The following is a 15,932-nucleotide window of genomic DNA, read 5'->3' as shown; positions in this document are numbered from 1 at the left end:
CAAGGGATAATCAAAATCCAATTCTCTGTTTGCCAGTCCAAAACGATGCATAGAAAAGGCTAAATTGTACACTTTTTTACACACTTTTTTACCTTCACTAGATACAAATCTCTACACGAACTCATCATTATTTCTTCCTGAAATCAATAGCAAAACTCGGACGTCCATCAAATTGAAATGTATCTTTATACAGGACAGAGATATTTAAGCTTCGAGCCTCTAAAATTTAGGCTGGTAGGCTCTGCTTTTGTACGTGTTTTGATGGATTTTCAACCCCAGTTCATCCTAAGTAAAGGAAAACAACACATAAGCAAACTTATATAAGCAATTGTATTGGAAAATGAACGGTCTATGCCCAAACAGAAAGGGCAATTCAATCTTATACGCAAGATATATATACATATAAAGAGAAGAAAATTCATTTCCAACTAAGCATATAAAACTAAAGAGAAATTCAAGCATATAGAAAATCACACTCAATTGCTGCAGGTCAGTCAAACATGTCCTCACTCACTTGCATCCAAGTAACAAGGCTATTGACATGAGGCAGGCACCTTGGTAGTCCATTAATCTTCCCAATCTCTGTCATCTGTTGCTGTTGGAAGTCGTAAGCATAGAAAGAGTCGTCTTTGTTTCTACGGAAAATAATATCTCCCTTGATTCTTAAACTTCAAAGGGGAACCATGTCAATTTTGGAATCCACTGTGATACTGTGCTGCTTTGTTCACCCTTCCCCAGATAAACCCTTCAAGATCCAAATGTCAATGTGGTTCATGTCCTCATGAGTGACAAAACCTAAAGAGCCACCAATTTCAATAATCCTGTCATGAGTTCTGCTTCAAAAATCCAATCATGAGTTCTGCAGCTCTTAGGGAATGGTATTTGGTGAAACTTCTCCTTGTCAACTTCCAATGACACTACGTAATTGCTTACATTAAAATGAGGAATCCAGTGCAAAGCTCCGGCTGCTGAAACAGGTGCATATCCAAACCCATTATTACCAAAGAGCCCGAAAGAAGGACCACTGACCTCTCTCCAAGCTTTCTTATTAAGGCTCAATATCTCACAGCAACCCCAACTGATCCAGAAACAAGTGGACTACTTTATACTCACCAATTACATCACTCAGTGCGAAACCATATGATTCTTGATGTGGAAGACGACACAAGGTACCCACAGGAAGTGCAATCACCTTCCTAGTCACAGGATTCAAGACTTTGACTCCTCCCTTCTTCAATTTGTTGTCAAGCAATATTAGACCATTCCAGGTGGCTCTAATATTATTGCCCAAGCAACTTAAACAGTATTCTCCTATGTCACTCTTACCATTTTTAAATTCCAGAAACTGAACAAATTTTTTTGGAGAATTTAAGGCTGGGTGACCAAAAATGGGGATAATGTTTGGGTCAAAAAGTTTTGATTCAACTGGAATTTTGTTTTGCTTCGCCTGTAGGTTAGATGCCATAGGATATGACCTTCCATTTTCTCCCACTTTTAGCTTCTTAGAAATAGGGTGCAAACTTTCCTTTACATTTCAAAACAGATTCAGAAAGTTGGAGATGAGCATGAATGAATTTGGGGTTTTTAACTGCATTATACCATGGTTTGCAAACAAACCTCGACCTTTGAAGAGAGTCAGCAGGAAGTCGTGCAAGGATGTTTGAGATACAGTCCTTCGGGATATATGAAATTTGTGCTTGCTCTTTCTCTTCCTCTGTTTTCCTCTTCAATAACCTCTCCTCCACTAACTTTAATAGGCCTGAACTCTTGCTTCTTGTCACCATCATGACTCTTCAATTTTATCAATCAATACCTATGCATAAAATGACCACATTACAGATTTTTTTTTTTTTTTTTAAATGAATGAAAACTAAGGAAATAGAAACAGAAAAGGGGGAGATGATACAGAATTTTCTTTGATGAATGTAGGATAAAAGGAGAAAATTAGAGTTTACAGAAGGAGAAATAGATTGATAGAATAGGAGACAGAAACAAAAATTAGAGAAGAGAAAGCAAAGATTCAAGAACTTTATTCAATTATCATCTGCAATCTTCAAGTCTGCAGGTCTGTCTAGCAACTACAATGCCTCTATTTATAGGGACTAAAGATAATTCTAGAAAGGATACATAATATCTAATAACAATACACTAAATTGAATAACTAATAGAGGATTTCTAACAAAACCCTCACTAAAGTACTTTCCTCATTTGATTATATTCTGCATCAACAACACTATCAAATGAAACATGTATTTTGTATTTTCTAATTTTGTCTCACAACTAGAACATGCCATAGAAGTGAAAACTGAAAACCACTGTACTTACGTTTAAAAGGAAGCATCACTATTACCTAACTATTTTTCTCTGTCTCGATTCAGTTCATTTCTATATTATGTAATTAGTAACTACGTAATTGCAAAAGCTCATAGTTGTTAGTGTACATAGACAAACCCACACAAGTTCTTTTCTTGCGTTTTTTACTTTTAAGGTTTTGTGAGGACTCCTTGAGACAGGTTTTTCTGAATGCCACTAGTACTCCCTCCTCAGCATCCCTCTCTCAGCAGCCTTCCCCAGCGAGCGACAGTGTACAGGTGACGCGAAAGGCAGCAAGCTGAGCCACCTTAGTTGAAATTAGGAATTCTAGGTATCTAGTTCATTATGCCCCAAAACGGAACTCACCATGAACCATTACTGGATGACAAAAGTTGATCACCTTTTTTCAGAATAAAGCTTAAGTTTTAAGGAAGCATATGTAGTTCTTTACACCAAGGGTAAGTCTTTTAGGACTAGGCAAGTAATTCTTAAAACTACTTTGATCTGCAATCAGTTTCTTGACTCTTGATGAATGAATACAATTATAACTGACTCCTATACTCTGAATGTATGGACAACTAGAAGGGACTTCCAGAACCGAGTTGCAGTAATTCGGGTAACCATCTGATCATGATTATGTCCCAGTCTCAAAGTTCATTCGGCCCTCATTTCATGGCAATAGGCTTCCTCAAACAGCACTACCCTATTTGCCTGCCCTTTTAAAGATTGTAGGCTCTGGAAAGAGTTTCGAGTTTCGATCCAGCGTCCATGAAGCAGGTTTGGGGATTTCTAATTACCCAAAAACGAAAAACAGAACATGCATAGTGGTGTGTCATCATGATCAGTAATAAGATCAATCCCATATAAAAAAACGTCGGGTGAATAATGAATAAAGAAAAAGAAAAACAAGGTTCTTTGAAGACTAATCCCATAGAAAAGTTTATATCTTGATCTTTCCTGAAGACACAATTTCATTATAATAATGTTCCCCTGGCAACAGTGGCGGATCCAGGATCTGAGAGTTGTCTAGGCTATTTAGAAGTACACTAATTTTTTTTTTTTTGAGGTTTGGAACCCAGGGGAGGCTCATCCTCAGATGGAAAGGGCATCAACACTCAACAAGTCAACAGTAGTCAATTAAGTCCGAAAACGCTGCATTAGTTAGCCTCATAATATCAAATAGCTCTCCTTCTTTCTACAATTCAGCCTCATAATATCTACACAAACACCATACACAAGCAAGACAGACATATTTAAAAGAGATAGCCGAGTAGCCGACTAAGCCGACTTGCGCGCATTTGAAATGAAAAAATTACAAATGCTTCACTTGTGATAATCAAGGTTTTATACTTAACTAGAGTATCATGAATTATGATGCAGGTATGCTTTGCCACCTGCTTTGATACGAATATTCTCAAGGATCTCAGGTTGAAAGAAGGCAAACCAATGTAAATAGAAGTAAAGTCGGCAAATATTATTATCAGGTTAGCTGAGTGAAACAAACCCAAAAGGCCAAAACCGATATCCCCTAATTCCTAAAAAAATCCAACAATCTCAATCATCAACTTATACCCAAAACTCAAAATCCCAACTCACAATTCATGGAGCCATGGAGGGCCAGAAGTCCAGAACTCTTCCAGAAACCCAGGCAATCAGCTAAGCTCTTCGAGTCTTCGGTCACTCCAGTCTGTAACTTTGCAAGAAGCTATGCAAATCTCTGCAAATCGAAACAAGATACCCAGTGAAATGGAATATACCCAGTGAACCCACATTAAGAAAATCGAACAAGATACGAAATTGGCGTAAAGGAGACTAGGAGAGTGAGAGAAACCTTGGGCAGTTGGGTATTAGATCGGGCAATGGAAGGGAGAGGTGGAGATTGGAGAAGAAAAGGCGGAGCCGCCGGCCGCGGAGGGTCTGACACTATGATATTTCCGTCTTTCCGATGACTCAATGAGTGAAAAATAGGCGAGGACTGAGGAGGCGAAGAGAGGAGAGAACTCGAAGCAGTCGACGTCTCGAAGCTGTGGCTGGGGGAGAACGCAGCTTTACCTCCCTATTCTTTTTTCTTTCTTTTTTTCTTTGGGTATAGGCTGAAATTATATATATATATATATATATATATATATATATATACTTGGTCGTTTTTTGCCCAAAAAACTGTCTAGACTTGAGCCCAAATAGCCCACCATGTAGATCCGCCCCTGCCTGGCAAGGAAACTAAAGTTAAAGAGACGATAAACCAAACCAAAACGTACCCACAATTCACAAAACCCTTTAGCTGATCAGAGAGTTGAGAGATAAAAGATCAAGATAGTGGTGTACCTGAATGAACAGAACCAGTGATCGGAGGTTTTCTAAGGGTCAAGAGTTCCGTAAGCAGAGGATCACGACCAAGAAAGGCTCCTCCGTCAGACTGCTCATCTGATCTCCTCCTCGTACACGGTACACACAACTGTTTTACTTCAAAGGCTTTTTGCAGTCTTCACCTCCTATTAACTCTCTCTTTAACAAGTGCACTTTTTACTTTATATTTATATATATATATATATATATATATATTAGACTCCAAACACACCCATAGATAATTACATGGTAAGTTATCCAACAGAATGTGGAGAAAATTACTGCACAAAATATATTTTTAACTTTTTTTTTTCTTCTTCTTGAATTTCTGAATTGACCATTTTGTTTTTCTAAAATATTTCAATTCAAATGTTTTTTAATATTTGAAGGATATTTTGGTAAAATTTTTCTGTTTTGGCTGACAAACTCTCTTCTCTTAATAATAGTATATATATATATATATATATATATATATATTTTTTTTTTTTGGGGCCGTGACCACTTACCCAATTTCAGCTTCAAAATTGTCCGCTTACTCCACTAAGAGTTTTTTAACTCCATTTACCCAATTAAGTGTTAAATGACAATTGCAACCTTCAATTAATTAAAAAATTACAGGTTCACACTCTCTCTCTCTCTCTCTCTCTCTCTCTCTCTCTCTCTCTCTCTCTCTCTCTCTCTCTCTCTCTCTCTCTCTCTCTCTCTCTCTCGCTGGGACTTGCGGCCAGTGCTGGGATTGGTGCTACAGGATGAGTGGCTGGGTAGATCAATATCTGGAGGAGCATTGGTGTCCGGCGGCGATGTGTGCAGAGGCGCTAGGCAGAGCACGCTAGGCATCGGGGGCCAGGGGTTGAGAGGTGGCGGGTGGGCTGCTACGTAGTCGCCTATCTGGGTGCTGCGACGGTGGGGGGCTGACGAATTCGATCTGGTTGCGGCAACGGTGCAAAGGAGTCGTCGTTAAGGTCGAGATCGGGTCTCAAGGGCAGCGCGAAGATCAATTGCTCTGGTCCTGTTGTTGGGTGCGGAGATCAATTTCTCTTGGCTGGGTGCGGTGAGGCCCATGGCCAAAACAATTTTTTATTTCTTTTTTTTTTTGGATGCGGCAGAAAAGAAGAAATATTTTTCCTTCTTAGGTTTTTTTTTTTTTTTTCAAAAAACTAGAAAACTAGAGTTTACTTTCTTGGCTATTGGCTCTGAGCGTGCTGATAACGTATAAAAGTAATATGAGTATTGGGAGGCAATAATATGAGTATTGGGGGGCAATAATATGCATATAAAATTGATTAAATGTGCATGTAGTGTATTCATTTTGGTTTTGAGAGTTTATGCAATTCATTGGAGCATTTCCCCAAGATAAAACCAATCCGAAAAAAAAAGGGGAAATGCTCATACACCCCAAAATCACCACAATACTTTAGGGGTCATCATTTGGCCCGTGGGCCTAAAAGCCCATGGGCGCCCGCTCGGCCCATTGGGCAAAAGCCAGGCCCGGCCCGGCCCATAGTAAAGCCCATCTCGGCCCTGCCCATTGGGCACGAGGCAGGGCTAGGGCGGAGGGTTCAAAGCCCAGGCCCGGCCCGTTATATGCCCATTAAAGCCCGCCCGGCCCGGCCTTATAAGCCCGCCCGAAAACCCGTTCAATTTTTGTATTAATATATTTTTATGTAGTTATATTGAACTAATTATTGCATTAGGCCATATGTTTTTTTAATTTTGTATTTTATTTTGTTCAATCATTAACATATCATCATTTTTTCATAGCTTTTTGTATTTTTTTAACAAAATAATATGACATATAAATATAATGGGCTCGGCCCTGCCCACCGAAAAAAGCCCGACCCGGCCTTGCCCTAAAAAGCCCGTAAGTCCCTGGGCCCATGGGCGGCCTTGGGCCTTGATTTTTAAGAGAAGCCCGGCCCTGCCAGGCCCGAAAAATAAAAAAATATATGTTTTGGCCCTGCCCGCCCGGCCCGAGCCCATTAATTTTGAGCAGAGTTGCCCATTGACGACCCCTACAATACTTCTCATACACACCACCAACTTATTTTTATTCCCTTTCACACAAACTTTTTATCGTTTTCTTCTCACCTACCCATCTTATCTATTTTTATTCCATTACCTATCCTTTCTCATTCACCATCATTTCCTTTTTACTATTCCTACAGTAAACAGTACCTTTTCTTTTCTTTTAACGGAACGTGGTGGGCCCATTTCTTGAAATTGTTTATTTAGATAGCAATTGCAGTTAAAATTCATCCTCCATATTCAAAGGTAAACGGTTAAATTTTTAATATCCATAATCGCACATTTAGATCGCATTGTGTCAAGATTGGATTTAGTTGCAAACGGTTAAAAATTTAGTAAAAATCTAGCAGAAGAACAAGAAAAGTTGAGAAAAGCTAAAGACTACAGAGCCAGACTCAGTAGAGAAACTCCAGAATACTGGGATATAATTTTCATGGTACAAAAACATATTTATGGCTTGAGAAAAATATTGAAGAATTAAAGTTCATCTTAACAGAGGAACAAAAACCTCTTGATTATTTGAGCATTGGTTAGATCCGCAATTCACTGGTATCAGAGCTTAGAAATAGCTCAAGGGGAACCCTCCCAATTGGTTTGGTTGATGCCACCTTGATCTTAGCTTCATCTAACCTAACCTTAACCTAAACTGGAACCGAAGGTCATATTGCTGCTTCTGAAACTAAAGGCAAACCAATCAAACATGCTCCAAGTTTGAAAGTGCCGGGGGATTATATTCTGTATTTGCCAAAATATCTTTGTCCATGAACCCAAAAAAGGGAAAACTGCAATCAACAACCTCAGCTAAGAATATCCTAATTACATATGGTATGTAAAATCAATGACTTAGGCAAACAATTGACAGTTCCCTGTCTGTCCTAGGATTCCTACAACCAATTGGATTTTAACTGACTCTGGCTATAAATCTCTAGGAGGAGGAGAGTGGTAGTCTCAAATTCTGTGAGAGATTAATTTGATCTTGTGAGTGCGTACGTACTATTTGAGGGGATTTATTTATTTCGCAATGGTGCATCCTCTGTGGGGAATTGATGATGATGATATTCCATGCCAAATTGAAGAGGGCCTCTTCTTGGGTTCTGTTGGAGCTGCAAAAAACTGGAAGAAGCTGAAGGACTTAAATGTCACGCACATGCTGACCGTGGCCAATTCTTTGCCACCTAAATATCCAAACCATTTTGTGTATAAGGTTTTGAATGTCGAAGACAGAATAACCACAGACCTGCGACAACACTTTAATGAGTGTTTCAATTATATCGAAGAAGCTAAAACATCAGGGGGTGGTGTGTTGGTTCATAGCTTTGCAGGAAGCTCGAGAAGTGCGACTATTGTATTATCTTATTTGATGAAGAAGCATCGTATGAGTCTATATCAAGCTTTTGAACATGTGAAGAGAGAGAGAGACCAGAGGCAAAACCTAATGTTGGATTTATTTTACAACTGTTGCGGAACCTTGAAAAAAGGTAGTGTTGGGCACATCCGACAAACCCATAGACCACGCTTGGCAGATCAGGTTCGATTGTGACGCAAGAATAGTAAATTTAGTTTGACCGAGTTTTATTCAATTGCATGCCGTGCCTGGGGGCTCATTGGACAAGGTTTGACTTGGGTTTTGAGTTGGAGGGGTTTGGCGACAAGTCCCAGACGCCATCTTCCTTGCAGTGGGTTGTGTGTACAAGAGCGTCTTCCAGATCTGGATCGGAGGGCACGACGGCGTGGTGAAGCTGGTTCATGGCGGCTTGAGGAGGGACGGCGATGAGGGCCGCAGCAGAGGGACCAGTGGAACTGCACCGGAATTGTACATCCGGCTAGTGGAGTGGAGGATGGAGTTTGGGCTGCGTCTACCCTAGAGTCCTTTTTTATGTTTTAGTTAGTCTAGTTACAATAATTCCCTTCCTATTTCCGTTGTTTTTAGGGCAACTATAAGTTTTTTAACTTTAGGCTTACTTATTTACTATGTTATTTCATAGTCTGTAGGCTTCCTTAAGTAAGTGAGCATGATTGGTTTTTTAATGAATGTACCTAGCCTATGTATCAATGTAATGCTTATACATTACAACTTAATTCTTGCCTATCTGTAGATGATAGCGGAATGAAATGTAATGGTCATTATGGCCTTACCCCTCTTTTGATGATATGCCCTTGAGGTGCATTGGTTCAAAAAAAAAAAAAATTGCTTGAGAGTTTTTTATGAGGAATTTTCCTTCTTATATATTACACAATTTCTGAATTTTTCCAATAAGGATGCTTTTTCTCTTTAGTAAATATATATATATATATATATATATATATTTTCAGGCCCGGCCATACTGTTGGGCGGTCTTGGCGACAGCCCAGGGCCTCAAAGCATAAGGGGCACCAAATATGAAAGCTCATTATATCTATACTATTATTAAGAGAATAAAGTTTGTCAGCCAAAACAGAAAAATTTTACCAAAATATCACTCAAATATTAAAAAACATCTGAACTGAAATATTTGAGAAAGACATAATTGTCAATTCACAAATAAAAGAAAAACAAAAGAAATTTAACAAAAAAAATCAAAAACAAAATATGTGTAGCAATTTTCTCCACATTCTGTGGAATAACTTCCCAACTAATTAACTTTCCACATTAGTGGGAGCTAATTATCTCCACAGTATTGTAATCTTTTCTAAGATGGGAGGGATCCCCTTCGGTGAGTTAAGACACCGATACATTAAAAAAGATGCCATTTGGTGACCGGTACCAACCAGTTGCACCGGTTGTGAGAATTTGAATTTCCCAAGCGCCTCGACTGTCGAGCCCACTCACTCCTTTCATCGTCTTCTCCTTCAAGAGGCTCTCACAACTCGATCATTCTCCATCTCTTGTTTTTCTCTCCCTTTCTCCACATCTGAAATCCCTCCACATCCTCTTCCTAAACCCTAAATCAGAAATCTCTCTTCTCTGGTTCCTCTCACTCTCTTCCCCCATCTCCGAAATCCCTCAAATCCCTAACCCTCATCCCTAACCGTCATTCTTCTCTCATTCCTCTCTCTCTTTTTCCATCTCCGAAATCACTTAGACCAAACATGCCGCCGAAGGTCTACACAAAGAAGGCACCCAAAAGGGCGAAACCGAGCAGCTCCAGTAACTTTGATGGAGGTGCCCAAAAGAGTTCTGGAATGGAGGCCCTAAACCGAGTAGCTCCACAATGATCTCCGATGGAGGCCCCCGAAAGAGTACTCGAATCGCTGCCTCTAAAGCATCGGCTTCAGCGAGTGTCTCTAAGGTCTCGAACCAAAATTCTCCAATTTTGGAGTCCACAAAGAAAGCTTCTGTTAACGGCACCGAAGCGGTGGTTGAGGTACCTAAACTGAAACCTACTTCTGATGAAGCGGTAATTAAGGCACCAAAACCTACTTCTGATGAACCGGTGGTTGAGGCAGAGAAACCTCCTTCCAATGATACATGGTCGCAAAAAGAGAAGGCACCAGAGGATTTAGAGTTGTCTGCCTCACCTGCTAAAGCCAAAGAGGTGAAGGATCGAAAGAAGCTCATGATGAAGAAGAAAGCCTCCGGTCGTTCCATTAGCTTTTTGAACTACCTGTAAGTATTCAAATTTCCATCCAATTGGTAATTTTGGACTGAATGACTCAAGTTATGTGACATTGTTAGATTGAGTGCAGGAACATTCAACACAAACAAATCAATCCCCCAAAACTAAACCATGATGTGAGTATTGGATGAAATTACATGCTCGTTTTGCAATTACATGTAATACTAACTGGGATTCCTACTAATTTAACCAATTGCTTATGTTTCAGTTTCGAGTTGAGATATCTCAAAAATGGAAAGAGCTTCCAACTGAAGAGAAGGAACAGTATGTAGTGACTGATCGATGTGGTCAGTCATCAGTTTCTGAGGAAGAGTTGCTTGAGTTGGTTCAGATTGATACCCGTTGCTCTCCAGACCGCTTCAGGTCTTTGGTTGCAGATTTTAGCGATGAGAAAAAGGCAGCCTGTTCAGCAATTGGATTTGATGTGTTGTTGAAGATGTCAGGAAGGAAAATTCACCACTCTATGTTGCGTGTCCTTGTGGACTCCGTAGACCCCAATGCATGTACTATAACTATGCACGGAAAGGAGATTGAAATGGATGCAAGTGACTTTGAAAATGTGATAGGGTTGAAGAATGCTGGGTCCGAGGTCGACTTTAAAGGTTCCACTAATGATCACCCTGAGTTGATGGCGATAATAAACTCCTTTTATGGGAAGGATAAGAAGATCAGTTTAAGGGACGTGTAGAACAACCTGAAGGATACAGAAGAAGTTGACAACAAGTTCAAGCGCTTGTTTATGCTGTTCACAATGAGCACCATCCTTAGCCCATCTGCCTCACTGACGATACCAAAGAAGTGGCTGCTGGCCCTGAAGGACACTCGTCTGATTAGCTCTTTAAACTGGGCTGATTACTCATTCAAATGTTTGATGGAGGCCATCATCAGTTTCAAAAAAGACTCTCAGTCCTATTGTAGCAGTTGTGTCCTTTTTCTGCAACTGTTCTATTTTGATTGTGTTTCACATGGGAAGACTATTGTGGATAAGTCCTTGTACCCAGTTGAAGCTTGGGGGGACCATGAAACGGGCAAACTGCTCAAATGGGCGAACAAGTAAGGTGTTTTGCTGGATGAAAATGTTCTTATGGCAAAGGTTGGTGATCGTGTTGGTAGTGGAGATCAGGGCAAAGCATATGGAGTGATTAAGAAAGAAATGTCTGACTTGGCTGCTAAAGTGAATGGGTTGGAAAATAATATGTGCAATCTGAGAGATGATACGATGGGAAAGATGGACAAAGTCTTGAGTATGCTTAACACTCTGACTGCACAAAATGTGAATGTCAATCAGAACCTTCAAACTGATGGCTTAGCAGAAAAAGTAAGCCCCAAGAAAGTTTCAAAAAAGAAAGTTGGAGAGCAACAAGAGGTATGAAGTTATGAAGTTGTGGGCAGTAGTGAATGGAGAATGAAACGAAGTGTTGTGTTTCTTGTTAGTTGATCAATAATAAAGGAATGCATTTAGTGCATTCCTTTATAGTTGTTGTGTTTCTTTGTGGTTGATCAATAAAGGAATGCATTCACTGCATTTCTTTATAGTTGCTGTGTTTCTTTGTGGTTGATCAATAAAGGAATGCATTCACTGCATTTCTTTATAGTTGCTGTGGTGTTTCCTTTTGTGCAGTGCATTTATTGCACCTTGTAATAAGAGATGAATGAGTTTTAATAAAGTTACTTTTCAATGTATCCCTTCTCTATTCACTGTTAATGAATACATCTACTTTCCTATTCTGTTTACTAACACGCAACTACTTTCTATCTCACGTAGGTGTTATAGGTACATGGGGAAGACTTGCAACAAAAAAAAAAGACCTCTTTGATTTGCCTATCTAACTCAACATCTATAGTCATCCCACTGAAAAGTATGAAGAAAGTTGATGCCAACCCCACGACCAAGAGTAACATAGAGAAGATTGGTAACTTCAAAGTTAAGGGAGATCAGGAGGAGGCTGACAAAGGAGTGCTCAAGTTTGTTTATGATGTGTCAGCTGAAGAGAAGGAGACCATTGTGGATAGTAAAAATTTCTTCACTAGTCGAAAAACAGTTTGGTCACTTAAACCTAACGGATGGGTTGAAGATGATATTATCAATTTGTTTAGTGACTATCTATTTCTAGGACGCTTCCCAAGCAATAGATGTTGTTACTTCACAACATACTTTTGTCAGAAGATGAAAAGTTATAATGACAGAGACATGTGTGGAGATTCGGCAAGGGCAGTTTCGAAGGGTTTGGGTGTACAGAGATTTGAGAATGGCATACCTGAGTGCGAGAAGGTAAAGGAAAAGTTTTTCTTTGTGTTCAGCAATAATTGTTGGTTTTTCTCTCGATCGTACATCATTCTCACATTCATATTTTCAACAGATTTTCATACCAATGCATGACATCAATTATTGGTACCTCCTAGTTGTGCGTCTTGATAATCAAACAAGAGAAGTGTGAGATAGCTTACAATGTAACAGGAGATGAATGAATCTGTGCAAAGCTGTTGTAAATGATGTTCTTGCATTTGAATCTTTTTGTGTTGATCATGAAAACCCTATAAGCCTTGTACTTATCATTATTTTTTCTTAATTGTGCAGTTGCAAACACTGGACATTATCTACCACCATGTGGAGTTCAAAGTCAAGAATGTTGTGAAGAAGTTTTCTGACTTCCATGTATTCAAGCTGGCTCAATGCTCGAAACAAGAGGGCGGTTCTGACTGTGGGGTGTATGTGATCAAACACATGCAATGTTATGGATATGAGTGGTGGCATCAGGTATGTTTGTCATATCTGCATGAGGTATGAATCTGAATGACATGTTGGTAATAACTTAGCTTAACATTACTTATTCAAATAACACTGCAGTTTAACTCAGAAGAGGTACGCATGGACTTAACCATTGAATTGGTAAGGAACAAATTCAATGAGTGCTGGAAATGGATTAAGGAAGCCATCAAAACTCGGCCACCACCAATATGTTCTACACCTAAGATGGCACAAAGGGAAACTAAAGCAGAATCGAAGAAAGGGACCGTGAAGAACCCAATCGTCCAACCACCTCACATTAGAGCTCAATCCAAGAGGGGTGTGGCATCAAATGTCCGTCATAGCAGATGAGGGAAGGTTGCAGGATTTTGTGATTTTGGAATGTAGTTTACTTAGGTTTTTGTGGTTTTGTGGAAGACTTGTAGGTTTTTGAGATGTAGTTCAGTTCACTTGTAGGCTAAGAATGTAACACCCTACTGTACTTGCAATTCGATAGGCAATGTAGTTTACTTGCAGGTTTTTGTGGTTTTGTGGAAGACTTGCAGGTTTTTGGGATCTAGTTAAGTTCACTTATAGGCTAAGAATGTAACACCCTACTGTACTTGCAATTCGACAGGCAATGTAGTTTACTTGCAGGTTTTTGTGGTTTTGTGGAAGACTTGTGCAAGTCTTTTACTTATTTTCCAATTTACCATTAAGATCACAAGTAGACCTATAGATGCCTTGTACAAGCAGACCTACATGTTTTCTACACATGAATCCTTGGCCCAGTAGACCAAAATTTGAGGAAAACTTTTTCAAACTTCTTCAAACAGACCTACATATTTTCTGAACGTGTTTACCTTTCCAGCAATATCATTGTTCCCCAATGAGTAGATCTCCTTTCTCAAGCCAGTAGACTCTTCTAGCAAACTGATTTGTTCGAAAATGTCTACACAATTAGGGAGACAAAGATGCTCGAACAAGTACTTGAACTACATATGAAACTCAAAACAACGTAATTTTTTTGGTTACTCATTTTCACTCCACAACACCATTAGGCAAGTAGACACCATTGAGGAGCCCAATAAAAGGGAACTACATCATAAGGAAAGCATGTTAACGTGAAAAGCAATGCAGTGTGTGTGATGTGGGTAGACCAATCTTCGATGGTTCGTAGCCTGTGGCCCACTTCAGTCCACGTGTCGACAAGATGGGGCTAGTTTGATCAAAATACAAGTAGACCTGGTTCACCTCTTCATCATGATACCTATTGATGACCAAGTACTGGAGATACATAAACCAGTAGACTTTTCTAGCAAACTGATTTCTTCAAACAGACCTACATGTTTTCTGAACGTGTTTACCTTTCTAGCAATATCATTGTTCCCCAATGAGTAGATCTCCTTTCTCAAGCTAGTAGACTCTTCTGGCAAACTGATTTCTTCAAAAAGGTCTACACAATTAGGGAGACAAAGATGCTCGGACAAGTACTTGAACTAAATATGAAACTCAAAACAACGTAATTTTTTTGGTATCTCATTTTCACTCCACAACACCACTAGGCAAGTAGACACCATTGAGGAGCCCAATAAAAGGGAACTACATCATAAGGAAAGCATGTTAACGTGAAAAGCGATGCAGTGTGTGTGATGTGGGTAGGCCAATCTTCGATGGTTCGTAGCCTGTGGCCCACTTCAGTCCACGTCTCGACAAGATGGGGCTAGTTTGATCAAAATACAAGTAGACCTGGTTCACCTCTTCATCAAGATACCTATTGATGACCAAGTAGTGGTGATACATAAACCAGTAGACTTTTCTGGCGAACAGATTTCTTCAAATAGACCTACATGTTTTCTGAACGTGTTTACCTTTCGAGCATTAAATTATTTCCCTAATGTGTAGACCTTCTTTCTTAAGCCAGTAGACTCTTTTGGCAAACTGATTTCTTCAAAAAGGTCTACACAATTAGGGAGACACAGATGCTTGGACAAGTAGAACCACCTATGAAACTCAAAACAATCGTAATTTTCAATCTAGGTTACTCATTCTCAATCTAGAATTCGATAGGCAAGTAGACACCATTGGGGAGCCTAATAGAAGGGAACTACATCATAAGGAAAGCATGTTTACGTGTAAAGCAATGTTGTGTTGGCCAAGAGGGTAGACCAATATATCTTCGATGGTTCGTATTATGTGGCCCACCGTAGTCCACGTGTCAACAAGATAGGGCTAATTTGATCAAAATACAAGTAGACCTGGTTCACCTCTTCATCAGGATACCTATTGATAACCAAGTAGTCGAGATACATAAACCAGTAGACCTTTCTGGCAAACAGATTTCTTCAAACAGACCTACATGTTTTCGGAACGTTTTTACCTTTCGAGCATTAAATTGTTTCCCTAATGTGTAGACATTCTTCCTCTAGCCAGTAGACTCTTCTGGCAAACTGATTTCTTCAAAAAAGTCTACACAATTAGGGAGACACAGATGCTTGGACAAGTAGAACCACCTATGAAACTCAAAACAACGTAATTTTCAATCTAAGTTACTTATAAAAGGGAACTACATCATAAGGTTACTGGTTAATTGTCAAAAGTTACATACATTATAATGCGAATACAGTTAGAATTGCTTAAACGAAATGCCAAAATGATGGAAGTTCAGCTTCTAGCATTAAAATGATTACACAAACAATCTAAGGAGACTACAGTCACATCCACAGAACACTTGCTTGGTGAAAATCATCAATATCTGGGGAGAATTCAGAGTCACTAGGCCACCACCAATAACCTGAAGGAGGTGAATTGGCATTCCCATCTTGTTCCAGAATGGGAACTGATCTCCCTAAATTTAGACAACTATATATAAAACTTTGATTAAAGAAAAAAAAAGAGGAGATTACATCAATTCAAAACGTCTA

At 39.4% G+C, this 15,932-nt stretch overlaps 1 protein-coding gene and 1 long non-coding RNA gene across 2 annotated transcripts; one reads left to right on the top strand and one right to left on the bottom strand.

Annotated features, from left to right (window-relative positions):
- Positions 1 to 307: 307 nt before the first annotated feature.
- Positions 308 to 4,804, bottom strand: LOC112180216. Its single transcript, XR_002928155.2, has 4 exons — positions 4,639 to 4,804; positions 4,145 to 4,521; positions 3,910 to 4,030; positions 308 to 1,813 (listed from the first exon to the last, which is right to left on the bottom strand). It is a non-coding gene; the product is annotated as an uncharacterized LOC112180216 (long non-coding RNA).
- Positions 4,805 to 12,141: 7,337 nt separating this feature from the next.
- Positions 12,142 to 13,501, top strand: LOC121050645. The gene is made up of 3 exons (XM_040511431.1): positions 12,142 to 12,552; positions 12,859 to 13,038; positions 13,129 to 13,501. The coding sequence occupies exons 1-3, from the start codon at positions 12,142 to 12,144 to the stop codon at positions 13,378 to 13,380; spliced, it is 843 nt and encodes a 280-aa protein (XP_040367365.1). The 3' UTR covers positions 13,381 to 13,501.
- The last annotated feature ends 2,431 nt before the right edge of the window (positions 13,502 to 15,932 follow it).

The sequence above is a fragment of the Rosa chinensis genome, chromosome 7, assembly GCF_002994745.2.
Source record: "Rosa chinensis cultivar Old Blush chromosome 7, RchiOBHm-V2, whole genome shotgun sequence".
Taxonomy (NCBI): Eukaryota; Viridiplantae; Streptophyta; class Magnoliopsida; order Rosales; family Rosaceae; genus Rosa; species Rosa chinensis.
The sequence above is the reverse complement of the archived record's forward strand: the minus strand, read 5'-3'. Positions and strand labels throughout refer to the sequence as shown.